Genomic DNA, 16,622 nt, shown 5'->3' with positions numbered 1-16,622 from the left:
CCTTACTATAGAAAAAGGGAAAACACACACACACACAATTGCGGGTTGCCAAACCTTGCAGACAAAATAACTTTATTGGCCGTGCAACCAGATTTACTTTTATAAGGTGATCCAAGAGACGTTTCTCAGTGGAACTGACAGCTAGAAATCTAGAGTATGTGAGTGATATGTTGTTAATGGTGCTGAATGTAATTATAAACAAAGCAGAAATTGATATGAGAATAAACTGCCAGTTGTGATCTGTCAAAAGTTCTTGGTAAACAAAAAAGTCAGCTGATCGCAACTGTCTAGTGGACAGCCTTATTCTCTCCGCGCGTCTTTTATAAAACATCGTCTCTGGGAACTAATATATTCAATTTACTAAAATTTGGGTTATTGGGCTGAACCCAGGAATTGAGGGAAAGGTACTTCATTTTAGATAGATTCATCTCCGTATAAGTTATTTAGTATTGCCGCTATAGCGGTTCAAAGGTAGGGGATACTAATAAAAAATACCATGAACGAACGATAACCCAAATTATAGAACTATTCCACAAATGGTTTGGATTATACCCCGAACGCGAAATAACCATACAAATTTTATTAGGGTAGTCACAAGCATTAAAACTTAAATATCACCGTTATAAGCAAGTATACTGTTATTATTTTTATTTTTTGCACGGTTTGAGGACCACTATTACTTTGTTTCGGATTAACCATGAGCTACTCAGTCACCCTCTATAACCTTGTTTTTGTTCCTTCAAAATAATACATGGTTTTAAAATGCTGTTAATTTTCGACTGTTTTTTATTAAATTAAAAAAAATAAAAGACATATTATTAGCTACAACTGGACAATAGAACCAAGACATATCTGTCGGTGTTTTGTATTCTGGAACAAAGCCCTTATAAGGTGTTTTATCTCCTCGGCTTTATAGTTTAATGTCAGTGGCCCTTTGCCTTCAGCCCATAGTTCAGTGATTTCGATCAAGGATGCATCCAGAATTTTATGCAGTTGCATTAGTTTCATCCAATTTTTTACTACAATTGATATGTCAGTGGGATCCTGGAATGCATTAAAAAACGTTAACAATCTTTATATGTATACACTAGGTTCGATATAATAGTCCGAACCGATTTCAATTTGACTGTTTCTAATATTGTTACGTGTGTGTGCTGTTATGACAAATATGTTCAATTTTGCGTGAAATATGAAATTGATACTCAGCGAGATAGGGTTTTTCATCTAATTTCCGTCCTACTGAGGAACAACCAGTGCTTTGTCTCTCTTTTTTTGAACGGGTTTGAACAAAAAAATTAATATTTCTGTCAAAGATGACTTATAAATTTATTCACCTTTCCATACGTACCGTTGGTTTGATAAAGAATAACACATTGTTGAGATTTTGTTTAAAATCTAATACTGCTTCTTGATTCTAAATTCGTTCTACCAGTTTCAATTCCTTCCAAACGCATTGAAACGCCATTAGATTTTCTTCGTCCTACGGATAAACGTAGAAAAAGAGAATTCGCTAGGACCACTTCTTTTGTTTTGAGTACAATAAGCGTAAATGTTCAAACAATTCTCTCTAATAGGATTTATGTTGTAGCTTGTGAACTAACGCATCGGAAAAAAAAACCTATTATTGATTTGTGGACGGTAAAATAATTGATATTATTGATCATTTCTGATCGAAAAAACGGAAATGGGCGATTACGACGAAGTAGCACTCTAACCTACTCGGTTCAATTGTTCGAAATAATATCAGATCTAGAATTGCGATTTTAAGAACGACTATTATTTCGAACAATTTTATTTATTTTTGACGAAGGAATGGCGGAAAGGAGGATTCACCAGTTATAGTTTATTTCATGCTACATTTATAGAGGGATCAATTGAACCGTGAACTCCCTTTTGTGTTATAAAAAGCTAACAAGCCAAATCCCTCTGCTGTGTACGCTCTATATTGGAACGTTGGAGGCGAACCAGCCCCAGGTTGAAAACCTCCCTAATAAAGATAAATCAATCAATCAATCTATATTGGAATCTGCAGTGATAGTCCATACAGCAGAAACTGAATCGACCGCTTCGAGTTTGTACAGAAAAAGTTTGTGCGCCAAGCTCTCCGGCACTTAAGGGTTCTATAGATCATGATTAAGACTTGTAGAATGCTATAGAACCTCCTTAAGCACTGTGTTTTGTAGCTGCGCTAAGGGCGTATCGTTTGCACCCTTTGAAAAAAAAAAAGATCTTCAGATATTTATGTTATTGGTAGTATAAATTCTGAGTATTTAGTGAACATAATAAAACACCCTTACATTATGACATTCCATTGAATAAAACCTCCCTTGATTTTCTGAAACATTAGTTTAAAACATTTAAGCATTTTCATTTGAAATGCAAATCAATTTTAAAATGATTAACATCCAAATCCCAATAAAAATAAGGTGCATAGAACAAATTACCATGCAATAAATTTAATTTGAGGATTTCATTTTAATGAACAATATACAGGAAAAAAAATCTTAGGAGTATTCAAAAGAGTTCTAAAGATTTGTTTACGATAATTCCAAGGGAATTGAATTCTGAATTCCGAGAACAGTTCCAACATAACGTTGAGGAACATTTCTAAGGAATTTGTGTAATAATCTGGTAATCCGGTGATAATTTTAAAAAACTTCAAAAGAGAGTTCTATGAAAATTATGAGGAGCATGTCAAATAATTTATGGGAATTATGAGCAGAACTTAAAAGGAATTCCTTTGTTAATTCCACGGGAATTTCATAAGAATACTGAGTGCTTACTCCAAGGTATTTTTCAGGAGTATTTTTCGGGAAATTTCTAGAAGTATTAATAATATGAAGAGCATTGTAGAGTGAAGTCAAAGAGTGTTCTACACATGGGCCGGGACCAACGGCTTTACTTCACTTCCGAAGGAAGACGTGACCAGAGATTTTTATGCCTCATAAAAATCCCACCGACCTCGGCTGGGATTGAATCCAGACCCATTGGGGTGAGAAAGCAGTCACGCTTACCACTACACTTTCTCGTATTTCTTGATCAACTGATCGAAAACATCTCATTTCTGCATCAAACCGTTGTGCAGTACAGTCGGTTGTTTAATTCGCTCGCTCAGTGCCAGTGATATTAATAGTGCTACGCGTTTGTTCACGTTTTCGGTCGTTTCGGTGCATCGCGTGTGATGTCGAAGCGGAAGAAGAATACAGACTCGAACCAGGGTTCGAACCCTGCAACCCAGTCTAACGCTGCCCAAGGCGGCAAAAAGACGAAGAGAGACGCATCCGACCGTGAATAGTAGTCCGCAGGATAACGCCACAGCAATCAACGCTAGTGACGTCGGTAATTTCGGCGGGTCCGTTGAAAACTTGACCACGGGGGGCCAGAACGGTCCGAAAGTGAAACTTCCACCTCTGGTGATGAAGTCAGTACCACTCGACAAGCTGGCTCAAGAGATGGCATCCCTTGGCGTCGCTGCCGAGTACAAGCTGTGCGGAATTGGCACGAAAATCATCCTCCACACAAAAGCGGACTACAACAAAGCTTTGGCTTCGCTGAATAATTCCAAAGTGGAATTTTTCACACACGACATCCCGGGCGACAAACCATTTAAGGTAGTCATCCGAGGCCTTCCGAATTTCGAAATGAAGGTGATCGAAGCTGAAATTAAAGATAGATACAAGCTAACCCCCATCGCCGTCCTTCGGATCAAGAGGAGGAACGAAAGCCAGAGGAAGTACCAGGATTGCCTTTTCCTGGTACACTTCAAGAAAAGGACGGTTAGGCTTAATGCGTTGCAAGCAATCCGCTCGCTCTTCAACGTCATCATCCGTTGGGAGTCCTACCGTGGTGGCCGCCGCGATGTAACGCAGTGTCAGCGCTGCCTCAACTTCGGACACGGCACCCGAAATTGCAACATCAACCCACGCTGCAGCTTCTGCACCAAGGACCATGCCTCCTCCGACTGCCCAGATGACAGTCCTGAGGTTATCAAGTGTGTCAACTGTGGCGGTGCTCATCAGGGCTCTGACAGGCAGTGCCCCAAACGCGAGGAGTTCAAGCGTATCCGAAAGGATGCATCGACCTCCAACCAACCAGGACGTAAGAAAAATAAGTCCCCGACTTTCGGGCCAGGCGATTTTCCGCCTTTTCGAACCAACCAGCAACCGCGAGTGCAACTCGCTCCCCTCCAACCAACGCCCGGTGTACAAATTCCACTCTCCCTTGGATCCTGGAGAACACCACCAACGCTAGAAGGTATGTCCTCGATGGACGAGTGTTGGAACATGTTCGTCCATGTTACAAGCGTCCACAAGTGCATCAAAAAGAACGAACAGTTCGAAACTATCGTTAAACTGGCTATGCATTATGGCGTCTAAACCACTATGCATAGTCACATGGAACGCTTGCTCCTTAAGAGCAAAAACCATCGAGCTTGCGGACTTCCTCCGCAAGCATACCATCGACGTGGGCCTCCTCACCGAGACCCACCTCAAGTCCGGCGACAGTTGCTGGTTACCGGACCACAACATCATTCGGCTTGATCATACCAGCTCCAGGGGGGGGGGGGGGTGGTTTTGCGATCATCGTCAGAAAGGGGATAAAATACCGCAGTCTCTCCCATATCCGCACCTCTATCATCGAGGCCCTTGGTGTGAAGGTGGAGTTGGCGACTGGATACGTCCAGTTCATCGCCGTCTACTGCCCTCGACAGTGTGCCGCCAGCAGCGGACTAGCGACTAAGTTCAAGAAAGACCTGGCCACCATCACCCGTACCGGTTCCCGCTTCGTTGTTGTAGTAGATCTGAATGCTCGCCATGAGGCCTGGCGGAACTACCAGCAGAACCAGAAAGGTTGTCTGCTGTTCGACCATTCGCAGCATGGGCTGTACTCCGTTTGGTTCTCGGACGAGCCAACATTCATCTCACCGGCAGGCAACCCATCGACGCTAGACCTGTTTCTTACAAATACTGGCTTGTCCAAACCGGGAGCCTTGAACGAACTCAGCTCCGACCAGTGGTGGCTGAACTGGGATACAACGTAGCTCCTGCTCCAAGCCTGCGCAAGGACTACCATCGCGTAAACTGGGCCCAGTTTGGACGCGTGGTAGACAGGCACATCATCGACAACCCGCCGCTTGACTCCGTGGAGGACATCTACCGAGCGTTGGGGGGACTTCACCAAACCATAACCGTGGCTGACGAGGCGTGCGTCCGACGAGTTCCTGTGAGGGGTAAGTTTATTGCCATTGATTCCCACACCCAACTATTGATTCGACTGAGAAATGTTCGTATACGCCAGTTCCAAAGAACCGGAGATCTAGCGTGGAAACGTGAAATGGCCGATCTGAACAAGGAGATTGCTTCCAGAATGGTCTCACTCCGGAACGAAAGTTTCGGGCGGCTCATCCAGAATCTGGACGACTGCTGCAGATCATTCTGGAAGGTTGCCAAGGTACTAAAGACGCACCCCAAACCCATTCCTCCACTCAAAGATGAAAATGATGACGATCGGCTCATAATCACCCCTCAGGAGAAAGCAAATGTGATTGGTGAGCATATTGCCAAATCGCACTTGCTTGGCTTCAACATCCAAAGTCCGCTCGAAGTTCAGGTTGAGCAATGCGTACTCAACCTTGATTCCTCCCCTTGTGCCATTCCTTCCGGAGGATAGAATCACAGTGGAACAGATTTGCTCAACGCTGAAATGCACCAAAAACATGAAGGCCCCGGGTTTGACGGAATATTCAACCTAGTATTGAAAAATCTCAGCATGAAGGTTAACTCTCTGCTGGCTGCTGTCTTCAACAGATGCTTGGAACTGCACTACTTTCCAAGTATCTGGAAGACAGCGAAAATCATACCTATCCGCAAACCCGGGAAGGACCCAACGCTAGCTTCAAGCTACAGACCAATCAGCGCTGAGCAAATTGTTCGAGAAACTTATTCTCAATCGTTTGCTCAAGTTTGTCGAGGAACACAACATTCTCCTACCGGAACAGTTCGGGTTCAGGAAGGGGCACTCCACAAATCATCAGCTAGTACGGGTGATGAATAACATCCGAAGTAACAAGGCTGTATCCAAGTCTACAGCCATGGCATTGTTAGACGTTGAGAAAGCGTTTGATAATGTCTGGTACAATGAGCTTGTATACAAGCTTTGTAACTTCAACTTTCCTTTGCATCTTGTTAAAATCACCCGTAACTACCTTCAGCAAAGGTCGTTCAGGGTATCGTTGAATGGTTGCAATTCAAGCACATTTTCCATCCCAGCAGGTGTTCCGCAAGGAAGTCTGTTGGGCCCTTTGCTATACAGCATCTACACTTCCGACATTCCTCCCTTAAACGGTTGCGTGTTATTTCTGTTCGCAGATGATACTGCTATAACCGTCAAGGAAAGGATGCCTCGTGAAATAACAAACAAGCTTCAACGATGCCTTGACGCCTTTGCTGATTATGCCACCACGTGGAAAATCAAAATCAATGCTTCCAAAACCCAAACATCGGCAATCTCCCAAACTAAAACCAGCTCCCTCTTGTACTGTAATCATGGATGGCACAAGGGTTGAATGGTCCGCCGAAGTAACCTATCACGGGATGTTGTTTGACGAAAAGCTCCTATTCCGCTCGCATGTGGAGAAAACCGTAATCAAGTGTTCCACCTGGGTTAGGTCTCTGTATCCGCTGATTTGCCGTAGATCTCGCCTCTCAAGGGTGAACAAACTGGCTGTCTACAAACAAATCATAGCACCTGCGATCCTCTACGCAGCTCCGGTGTGGGAATCATTGCGCAATAACATTGCGTGAATTCAAGTGTAAAAATGATCGTCAAAAGTTTTGTTACGCGTGTGGCAACTATATATTTACAAAATCGGTCAATTTCACTGCTTCGTTGCAAACTGCATACAGGCTTTATTTTAAAATTGATCCTGGAGACTTTGACGAACCGTGGATTCCAAAAGTATTATGTAGTTCGTGCAAAACGTGCTTGGCTAGGTGGATGTCAGGCGCAAGGTAAATTGATTTTTTGAATAACTTTCATATTGTTCTTTCCTGATCGACATTATCTTACTTCATCTATTTTTGATAAGTGTTAATGTCTTACTTACTAACTCACTTATTTGTTATCTGTCAGTCGCTATTTGTCCTTTGACATGCCCACCATATGGCGTCGACCGTTTTGTCATGCAACGGAATGTTATTTCTGCTTGACAAAAGTTAAGCAACAAGGACGTCACAAAACAGTTGAGTATCCACAAGTGGCTTCTATGACAAAACCTGTTCCACATTCATGTTCGGTCCCGTATCCTGTTTATCCAAAGCGGAAACGAGCGCCCTCTGTTGAATCGACCATTACAAAAAGTGAGGAGGAATTCAAGGAGGAATGCGAGGAAGACTTCGAGGTGGAATTGGAAAGAAACCCAAAACTGTTTACACAATCCGAATTTAATGATTTGGTGCGAGATCTCGACTTATCGAAGGAGAAATCCGAATTGCTGGCATCACTCTTGAAAGAACACAACATGCTGAGCAAGGAGGTCAAAATTTCTTGTCACAGGAATCGTCACAAGAAATTTGACAAATATTATTCTACAAAGGACAAGGCATGGTTTTGCCATGACGTAAACGGCTTGTTTGAAGAGTTTGGTGAGCCATATGATCCAGCTGAATGGCGTTTATTCATCGATAGCAGCTAGTTGAGCTTGAAAGCCGTTTTACTGCATCAAGAGAATGAGAAACCTTCTATTCCATCAACTCATGCCGTTAATATGAAGGAAACGTATGAATCAATGGCTCTATTGCTCAATTTGATAAATTACAATCAACACAATTAGAAAATTTGTTCCGATCTTAAAGTGGTTGCCATGTTAACTGGATTGCAACAGGGATACACAAAATATATGTTTTTTTGTGTAAATGGGACAGTCGAGCTCGTAAGGAACACTACGTCCGAAAAGATTGGCCAAAACGGGATAATTTCACAATTGGTAAAGACAACGTTAAAAATGATCCTCTTGTGGTAAAAGAACGCATAATACTTCCACCACTACATATCCAGAACAACATGTGAAAAGGGCATACAAGCTTTTTGTAAACAAACCCTTGTAGGCCCTTTTCTCACCAACCGAGGGTCGCCCACGCAAACCAGTAATATCATCGGGAAGGGGAAAATGTCCCCTACCCGGTGATGTTAAAGGTTTGCGTTGCTGTCATATGGGTGGCGAGAAAAGGGCATAAGAAGGTTTGTTTACAAAAAGCTTGTATGCCCTTTTCACATGTTGTTCTGGATATAAAACTTGGGCTATTCAAAAATTTCGTCAAAGCCTTGCAAAAAGAAGGACCGGCATTCCAGTACTTGAAATCAGTATTTCCAAATTTATCTGACGCAAAGATAAAGGAAGGTGTATTTGTTGGCCCACAGATCAAAAAACTGCTCAATGATTCCGCATTCAATACAGTTTTGACACCAGATGAGAAAGAAGCCTGGAAATCGTTGCAGCGTGTTGTCACAACCTTTTCAGGAAATTTCAGAAGCCCAGATTATGAGGAAGCCGTCGATGAATTGCTCAAAAATTATAGGTATAATATAGGTATAAATCAAAAATATTGTGTTTGTTACATATAATTAATTTCAAATCCTTTTATTTCACTGAACACAGGTGTGAATATGTCTTTGAAGATACATTTCCTACATTCTCACATGGATTTTTTCCCGGAAAATCTTGGTGACGAGAGTGATGAGCACGGCGAACGTTTTCACCAACAAATGAAGATGATGGAACGTCGTTACCAAGGGTTTTGGGATGAAGCAATGATGGGTGACTATTGTTTGTTTCTGATTCGAGAAACAAGTTCAAAACATCGAAGATAAAGTCATTCGATTCTCAATCATTTTTAATAAAACCTAAATAAATTTCTTTTGTATCAACTCGGTTTTAAATCCTGATATGCCTTAATCAAATTGATATGTAGAGAAAAGAATCTCCTATGAAAACTTTACATGCGATTTGGATGCTTACAGCGACACCTAGAAAAGGAACTCTAAAGCTGTTGTATTTCAGCAACATTTTTAAGTGTTTTACAAAAATGCTCATAACTTCGACAATTTCCAACCGATTTCATCCATTAAAGGCTCATTTTCTCCGGTTTTGAATGGACTTTAAGAATAAATTATGGAATGATTTTTTGAATCTTTTTATCCCATTAAAAATGTTGATTAAAACAAGATTTTTATGGAAAATTCGCAGGAAAAATAAAAAAAAATGCTGTAAATTTTTAAATGACTTCAAAATTAAATTTTTAATTAAGACATAATATTCTAGTGAACGATAGCAAATTTATTTAGCTTCACTTTCATAAAAAAAGATTTAAAATTGGTGCACTAGTTCCAAAAATATTGACATTTTAGTAATCGTACTTTTGTCCAAAATTCAAAAAATCAAAATTTTTGTATATCTCAAAAATGGCTCTACTTTAATTTTTTCTGACCACGGCATTGAATTCAGCGTAGGATTTTGCATTGGAAATGATCATCACCTTACCGAGTTCAAAAATGCTGTAAACTAGTGTTATTGTTATTTTACTGTTGGTTGGCGAATTTATTGATTAAAAAAAATAATAGCGTACTTTAGAGTGTATGTGTTGGCTTGAAAGATCTACTTTATTGACTTTAAAAAGAAATCGAAAAAATAAAACATCGCCCCGGGAAGGGAAGGGGGTGGTATATGTCTGTTATGGATGAGTCCTTTTTTTTTACTGATTATGGATTGAGATTCGATCCGGAACTTGTGAGAATTGCAGGCCAACTTCCCTGCACTCGATCTCCCTAGGTCACGTCTCCTTGGTGGTTGAACGTCATTGAAAAGTTAATGCATTCGACTGGAGAGAATCGCCCATGAAATATGTTCCACTTGAGAGTTCCTTCCTGACATATCTTCAAGTGGTGGATTTTTTTTTTTATTATTATTGTATGATTATTGACTGCATGGAAAAGGTCTGCATTAAGCAGGATTTAGATGAGGCAGGTGAGTTGAATTCAACTCAAACCGATCTGGTCGTATGCGTTCAATTTACTTGGCAACGAATAGAGCAAGTCCGATATCGGTGATATTTCTGGACGTTCATTTCGCAGTTCAAGTGAATTGAACGCTGAATTTAACCATCTTAACCCAGCTTTAGAGAGGATATAGGATAAGAGCTGAGCGGACGCGGACTGGCTGGTTTTGAGTCAAACGAACTGTCAAAGCCAGAGCCATACGAGCAGCGCCTATCTTGATTACATTGGCAGTGTTGCTGACTCTCTCATAGTCTGCATGCTCAATCAGATTTATTTTTATTTTTCGTAAAGTAATCCACAATGAAAACACACCAATACTTAATGTAACAAAAAAAATTGTAATAGAGTTGTTCATTATTGTTCATGATCGAATCATGTTAACAATAAAATAAATGAAAAATACGATAAAAATCATTGTAACAACATTTTATTATGTTGAACAGCTAGGTAGCAGTTTTGCCGTTTTTGGAAGGGTACAACATTATAACAATCATTTTTATTGTCGACAATAAATATTAATGTTACAGCATTGTTTCCACTGAAAATTTCACTGTAATGTTTTTTCTTTCGGGTGTGGACTTAGATACATCTTTGTTACTTCGGATGTTATTCATCACCCATACTAGCTGGTGATTGGTAGAATGCCGTTTTCTGAATCCAAATTGTTCCGGAAGGAATGTTATTTTCCTCGACAAACTTAAGCAAACGATTGAGAATGAGTTTCTCGAACAATTTGCTCAGCGATGAAAGGAGGCTGATTGGTCTGTAGCTTGAAGACTGTGTTGGATCCTTACCGGGTTTGCGGATTGGTATGATTTTAGCTACTTTCCAGATGCTTGGAAAGTACTGCAGCTCCAAGCATCTGTTGAAGATAGCAGTTAGAAAAGACTGCACTTTCATGCTGAGTCTCTTCAAGATCAAGTTGAATATACCGTCAAACCCGGGAGGCTTCATTTTCTTGGTGCATTTTAGCGCTGAGCAAATCTGTTGTACTGTTATCATATCCGCCGGAGGCACGACACAAGGGGAGGCATCTAGGTTTTGAACGCATTGCGCAACCTCATCATCGAGCGGACTTTGAATAGTCGAGCCAAGCAAATGTGATGAAGCGACATGCTTACCGATCGCATTTGCTTTCTCCTGTGGGGTGATTAAAAGCCGATAGTCATCGTTTTCCTGAGAGGTGGAACGGGTTTGGGATGAGTTTTCAGGACCTTGGCTACCTTCCAGAATGGTCTAGAGCGGTCGTCCAGATTCTGGACAACACGACCGAAATTTTCATTTCGGAGTGAGTCCATTCTGGAAGCAATCTGCCTGTTCAGGCCATTTCACATTTTTTTTGCCCAGATCTCCAGTCCTCTGAAACTGGCGTCTACGATCATTTCTCAACCGAATCAGTAATTGGGTGTGGGAATCAATAGCAACAAACTTACCCCTCACAGGAACTTGTCGAACGTATGCCTCGTCAGCCATGGATATGGTCTGTTGGAGTCCTTGCAACGTCCAGTCGATGTCATCTACGGTGCGAGCGGTGGATTCTCATCGATGTTGCTGTCCACCATTCGTCCGTACTGCACCCAGTTGACATGGTGATAGTCTTTACGCAGGCAGCTTCTAGCAGGAACCACGTTGACACCGACTTCAGTCACCACCGGTTGGTGGTCAGAGCTGAGATCGTTGTGCGCCTCCGGCTTGGATGGCCCGATGTTTGACAGTAAAAAGTCCAGGGTGGAGGGATTTCCCGCCGGAGAGATGAAAGTGGGTTCGTCCGGAAATTGCACAGTGTACAGTCCATGTTGTGCGTGATCGAACAATAGACATCCGTTCCGGTTCCGCTGGTAGTTCCTCCAAGCTTCATGGCGGGCGTTCAGATCGCCCCAACGATTAATCGGGAGCTAGTACGAGTGATGGCGGTCAGGTCGTTCTTGAATTGGATGCCTAGGCCGTTGCTTGTGGTATACTGGCGTGGGCAGTAAACAACGATAAACCGGACGTTTCCAGTTGGTGATTCCACCTCCACACTAACGGCCTCGATGATAGAAGTGCGGATGTGGGGAAATTTAATCCCTTTCTGATGACCGCTACACCATCCCCCTGGAGCTGGTGCAATCAAGCCGGATAATGTTGTGGTCAGGCAACCCGAAGCTGTCACCTGACTTTAGGTGGGTCTCGGTTAGAAGACCCACGTCGATGCTATACTTGCGGAGGAAGTCGGCAAGCTCAATCTGTTTAGCTCTTACAGAGCAAGCGTTCCAGGTAGCGATAGTTAGCGGTTTAGACACCAAACTAGATGATGAACTTACCGAGCTTTTGGATCTGTTCGGGCTTATTGCGGAACTTACGTAGAGCACTGGTCAATTTGATGAAAATCTCCATCAATTCATCCGCTGAGAACAGATCGGGATTATTTGGTTCAGCTGTAGGTTGCCTCCAGAATCCAGGTGGGATGGAGAGCTTTGTCCAGCAGAAGATCCAGACGTTTCTTGAGAGGGGGGGGGGGCGGATCGCACCATTGGATGTCCATGAAAAGGTGGAAAGTTCTCCGCCCTGAAAGCCGGGGCCTTATCCTTCCTTCGTGCTGGTTGATTGTTGGTGGACGCCTGATGTTCGAGACCTAACACCACTGCGACCAGTAATTTGATCTATTGTAGTATATCTCGTGTCCTTAGTTTAGTGCATGTCGTATTACTTCGTCACTATTGATAAATGATGAATTATTCGATTTTTTTTACAGTTGTCATTCTTGCATTTATCGCAAGAATCCGACTCAATTGAAAGGTCCCGCTATTTATACCCCCCTGGAGCTGGTGCAATCAAGCCGGATAATGTTGTGGTCAGGCAACCCGAAGCTGTCACCTGACTTTAGGTGGGTCTCGGTTAGAAGACCCACGTCGATGCTATACTTGCGGAGGAAGTCGGCAAGCTCAATCTGTTTAGCTCTTACAGAGCAAGCGTTCCAGGTAGCGATAGTTAGCGGTTTAGACACCAAACTAGATGATGAACTTACCGAGCTTTTGGATCTGTTCGGGCTTATTGCGGAACTTACGTAGAGCACTGGTCAATTTGATGAAAATCTCCATCAATTCATCCGCTGAGAACAGATTGGGATTATTTGGTTCAGCTGTAGGTTGCCTCCAGAATCCAGGTGGGATGGAGAGCTTTGTCCAGCAGAAGATCCAGACGTTTCTTGAGAGGGGGGAGGGGGCGGATCGCACCATTGGATGTCCATGAAAAGGTGGAAAGTTCTCCGCCCTGAAAGCCGGGGCCTTATCCTTCCTTCGTGCTGGTTGATTGTTGGTGGACGCCTGGTGTTCGAGACCTAACACCACTGCGACCAGTAATTTGATCTATTGTAGTATATCTCGTGTCCTTAGTTTAGTGCATGTCGTATTACTTCGTCACTATTAATAAATGATGAATTATTCGATTTTTTTTACAGTTGTCATTCTTGCATTTATCGCAAGAATCCGACTCAATTGAAAGGTCCCGCTATTTATACCCTTCGGAGTGTTGAAACATCCTCCAAAGGCACGCCCCTTTGTCAGTCAAAATTGGATTCCTTAGCAACAAATTAAGGAATGACACCGATAATGACCAGGCATCAGAACCCTAGTCTCAATGATTTCAAACTAGGGAACAACGAATAGAAGATTAAGAATCACATAGATGAAGATTAACTAACTAATTTTTTCCTTGTTTCAAGATCATCCTCGGTGGACAAAGCCGAGTCTTGTCACTGTCAACAAGGCATAAAAAGTAACAAGGACGAAGATGTGTTCCTTTGATTACTGAAAAATCCTGTTCCCCTAGTTTGAAGTAGTCAGGACCAGGAATCGGTGGTAGATCTTACATCCCGTAACGTACCACGAAAAGGTGATCTACCCACGTTACGGGGCATGATGGAATTTATGAAGCGGATGGCTTATCGGTCGAGCGTTATCGTTCCCTTCTGGAAGTGTACCAGGAAAAGGCAATCCGGATACGCCTTCACACTTTCGTCCTTCGTTGTCATCCGATAGACGGCACTTGGGGGCCAGCTTGTACCGGTCCCTGATTTCAGCTACGATAAACTTTGGGTCGAAATTTGGTAGGCCCCTGATGGCGACCTTGAATGGTTTCTCACCGGGAATGTCGTGGGTGAAGAATTCCACCTTGGAAGTACTCAGGTGGGCGACGACCAAGTCATACTGCGCTTTGGTACGGAACACCACCTTGGTGCCGACTCTGCCCAACTTGTATTCGGCTTTAAAGCCCAGCGTCGCTAGATCCGCGATGAGCACATTAAGATGGGCACTTTTCACTACCAATGGAGGTAGCTTCACTTTTGCTGCACTCGAGCCGGCAGAGTTTTCGTTGTCGATGGCGTCGCCGAAATCACCGATGTTGCTGGCGTTCGTCGCTGTGACGTCGTCACGTCCACTCGCAGCATTGGCCTTGATTTTTCTTCCTCTTCTTGGATCGCTTCACCGTGGCGGAGATGGTATTCTCAACATCGGTGGGAAGATTAGCGTACCTATTTGAAATAGGTACACTCGTGCTACCTTCACCTGATTGCTTGCAATTTAGAACGAAACGTGGATCTATAGGTCTACTTTCAGGAATGGACCATTTTCCCGGTGATTCCGGACCCTTTTCTGGTCACTTGTATCGATATATGGTGATGGCACATGTTCTCTTTGCTCATGATTGCTTGCAATTTAGAGAAAAAAATCGCAAATCTGCAGGTCTACTTTCAGGAATTAACCATTTTTCCGGTTATGGGGCTAATAAGCACTGCACTCTGGTTGTACAACCGCTATGGTTTTATCATATACCGTATGGTACAACCACATTGCAGTGTGTATTGGCCCCATTATTTACGCTAAGCTAGATAAACTTGAAAGCAGGTCGTCTCAAATCTGCAAAACTGTTGTTCTTCCCAGCGTTTAGGTTTAATTTTTAACCATTTTACCTAGTACCTTATAAGGTGCTTCCAAAAATTTTATATTTCGAACACGCAAAATCGAACATGTTTGTAGTTTTGTCATCGAGATTTCAACGCAATTCAGCATAACAAAACAAGGTTGTGACATGTTGGCTAGTTTACACAAGAATCGGCATATATTATAATATCGAACGAAAATATGTATACATGTACCTCGTGATTTGTATTGCTCTCCAACAAGGTTGGAAATACTCGTTATTTGTAATTATGTTTTTTACACGATTATTATGTTTTCAATTATGTTTTTACACATTTTTTTCGATTTGGTCCTAATTTAGGATGAATACAAACGCTAATACTACTATTTTTCTTTGATTTTTTTAAAATTATTTTTTTAATCAAGTTGCACTAAATTTGATAACAATATAATAATAAAAAGATAACACGATCAAAATTTCGGACGAAAAATATCGCTTAAAAAAAGAATTGAGTGTATTTGAAACCATGCTCTTTATGAAAAGATTAATGGGCTGAAACTTTGCAGGATGTGCATGAACGTTTCTAAAATTTTACTGCTAGTTTATCAACTATTCAACATATGGTTTTGGGTGTGATTGGATGAGTTTGTATAAAGTTTAAGCAAAGTTAAATGTTTTTTAGTGCCCTAAACTGCTATTTATCGAGGAATTAGCCAAAAATTAGCCCATTTGTAGTCAATACATGTAGTATTTTTTCCTTTTTATAACGTCGACCTCTGCAATCGAGTGCCAGTCACCGACGAGCGTCGATAGCAAGGGAAGCGACTTCAACATCTGGAACCTATCGAACCCATCAACACTTCACTTCCTTGCCGAAGAAAGACGTGACCAGATTTTATTTAACCTCAGAAAAATCCTAGCGACCTCGGCTGGGATTGGACTGGAATTGGCACTGACAGAGCAATCAGGCGTAACACTCAACCACTGACGTCGTCTTCTGCCTCTAATTATTATTTTTCATTATGTAGTCAACAAACTTATCATTCCTGTTCTAAAAATACTTATATTGTAGTTTATTCAAAACTATTTTCAAAACTGGAAATTATCATTTGGAGTCATAAATTATATTAAATTAAATGAAAAAAAAAACCAAAATATTGTAACTTTTTCATTGTGAACGGATTAAATTTAAAGGCGTTTAAAAGATCAATATTTTGACAACAAATGAGCAAAGTTTCAGTTGATTTATTAATTATATTTTACGAAATAGCAGTTTAAAAAAGGATTATCACAAAAAAACATTTTACTAAAATGTTCAACAGTTGATGCAAAGATTGATGTACTAGCAGGAAGGAATTAAAAATATCTCAAAATGACGATCGATCAACGGAGAGAATTATAACGCTATGTCAGAAATGAAAAGCAATAATATAATCTTTTTACCTGTTTTCCATGTCAAACTGCCTCTGAAATATAGCTTGCTCGAGCCGGTAGAAGGAAACGACCAAATTTTTGTCAAGCTGCTTCATGAAGTTGCGCCAAAGATGATACACGAGTGTTAGGGAATTTTTGATTATGTATTTTCTCGATTCCGATCAAGCTATGTCCTCAACCGTATATATTGCAAAAAAGCAGGCAACCAATATATCATTATGATTCTACAACTT

At 41.6% G+C, this 16,622-nt stretch overlaps 1 protein-coding gene across 3 annotated transcripts in view; it reads right to left on the bottom strand.

The window, feature by feature from the left end:
- Nucleotides 1-787: 787 nt before the first annotated feature.
- Zw10 (Zeste-white 10) overlaps nt 788-16,622 on the bottom strand; it is an 87,396-nt gene continuing 71,561 nt past the window's right edge. For 2 of the 3 annotated variants that reach the window (XM_065238165.1, XM_065238166.1), the window contains one exon: nt 788-1,044. In XM_065238165.1, coding sequence (XP_065094237.1) covers nt 823-1,044 — 222 coding nt within the window. In that variant the 3' untranslated portion in view covers nt 788-822. The remainder of the gene's footprint in view (nt 1,045-16,622) is intronic. The other variant, XM_065238167.1, reaches the window with a different exon arrangement.

The sequence above is a fragment of the Ochlerotatus camptorhynchus genome, unplaced genomic scaffold, assembly GCF_037179485.1.
Source record: "Ochlerotatus camptorhynchus isolate MF236.1 unplaced genomic scaffold, CSIRO-AGI_Acam_v1.1 ptg000726l, whole genome shotgun sequence".
Classification (NCBI taxonomy): Eukaryota; Metazoa; Arthropoda; class Insecta; order Diptera; family Culicidae; genus Ochlerotatus; species Ochlerotatus camptorhynchus.
This window is presented reverse-complemented; position numbering and strand designations above follow the sequence as displayed.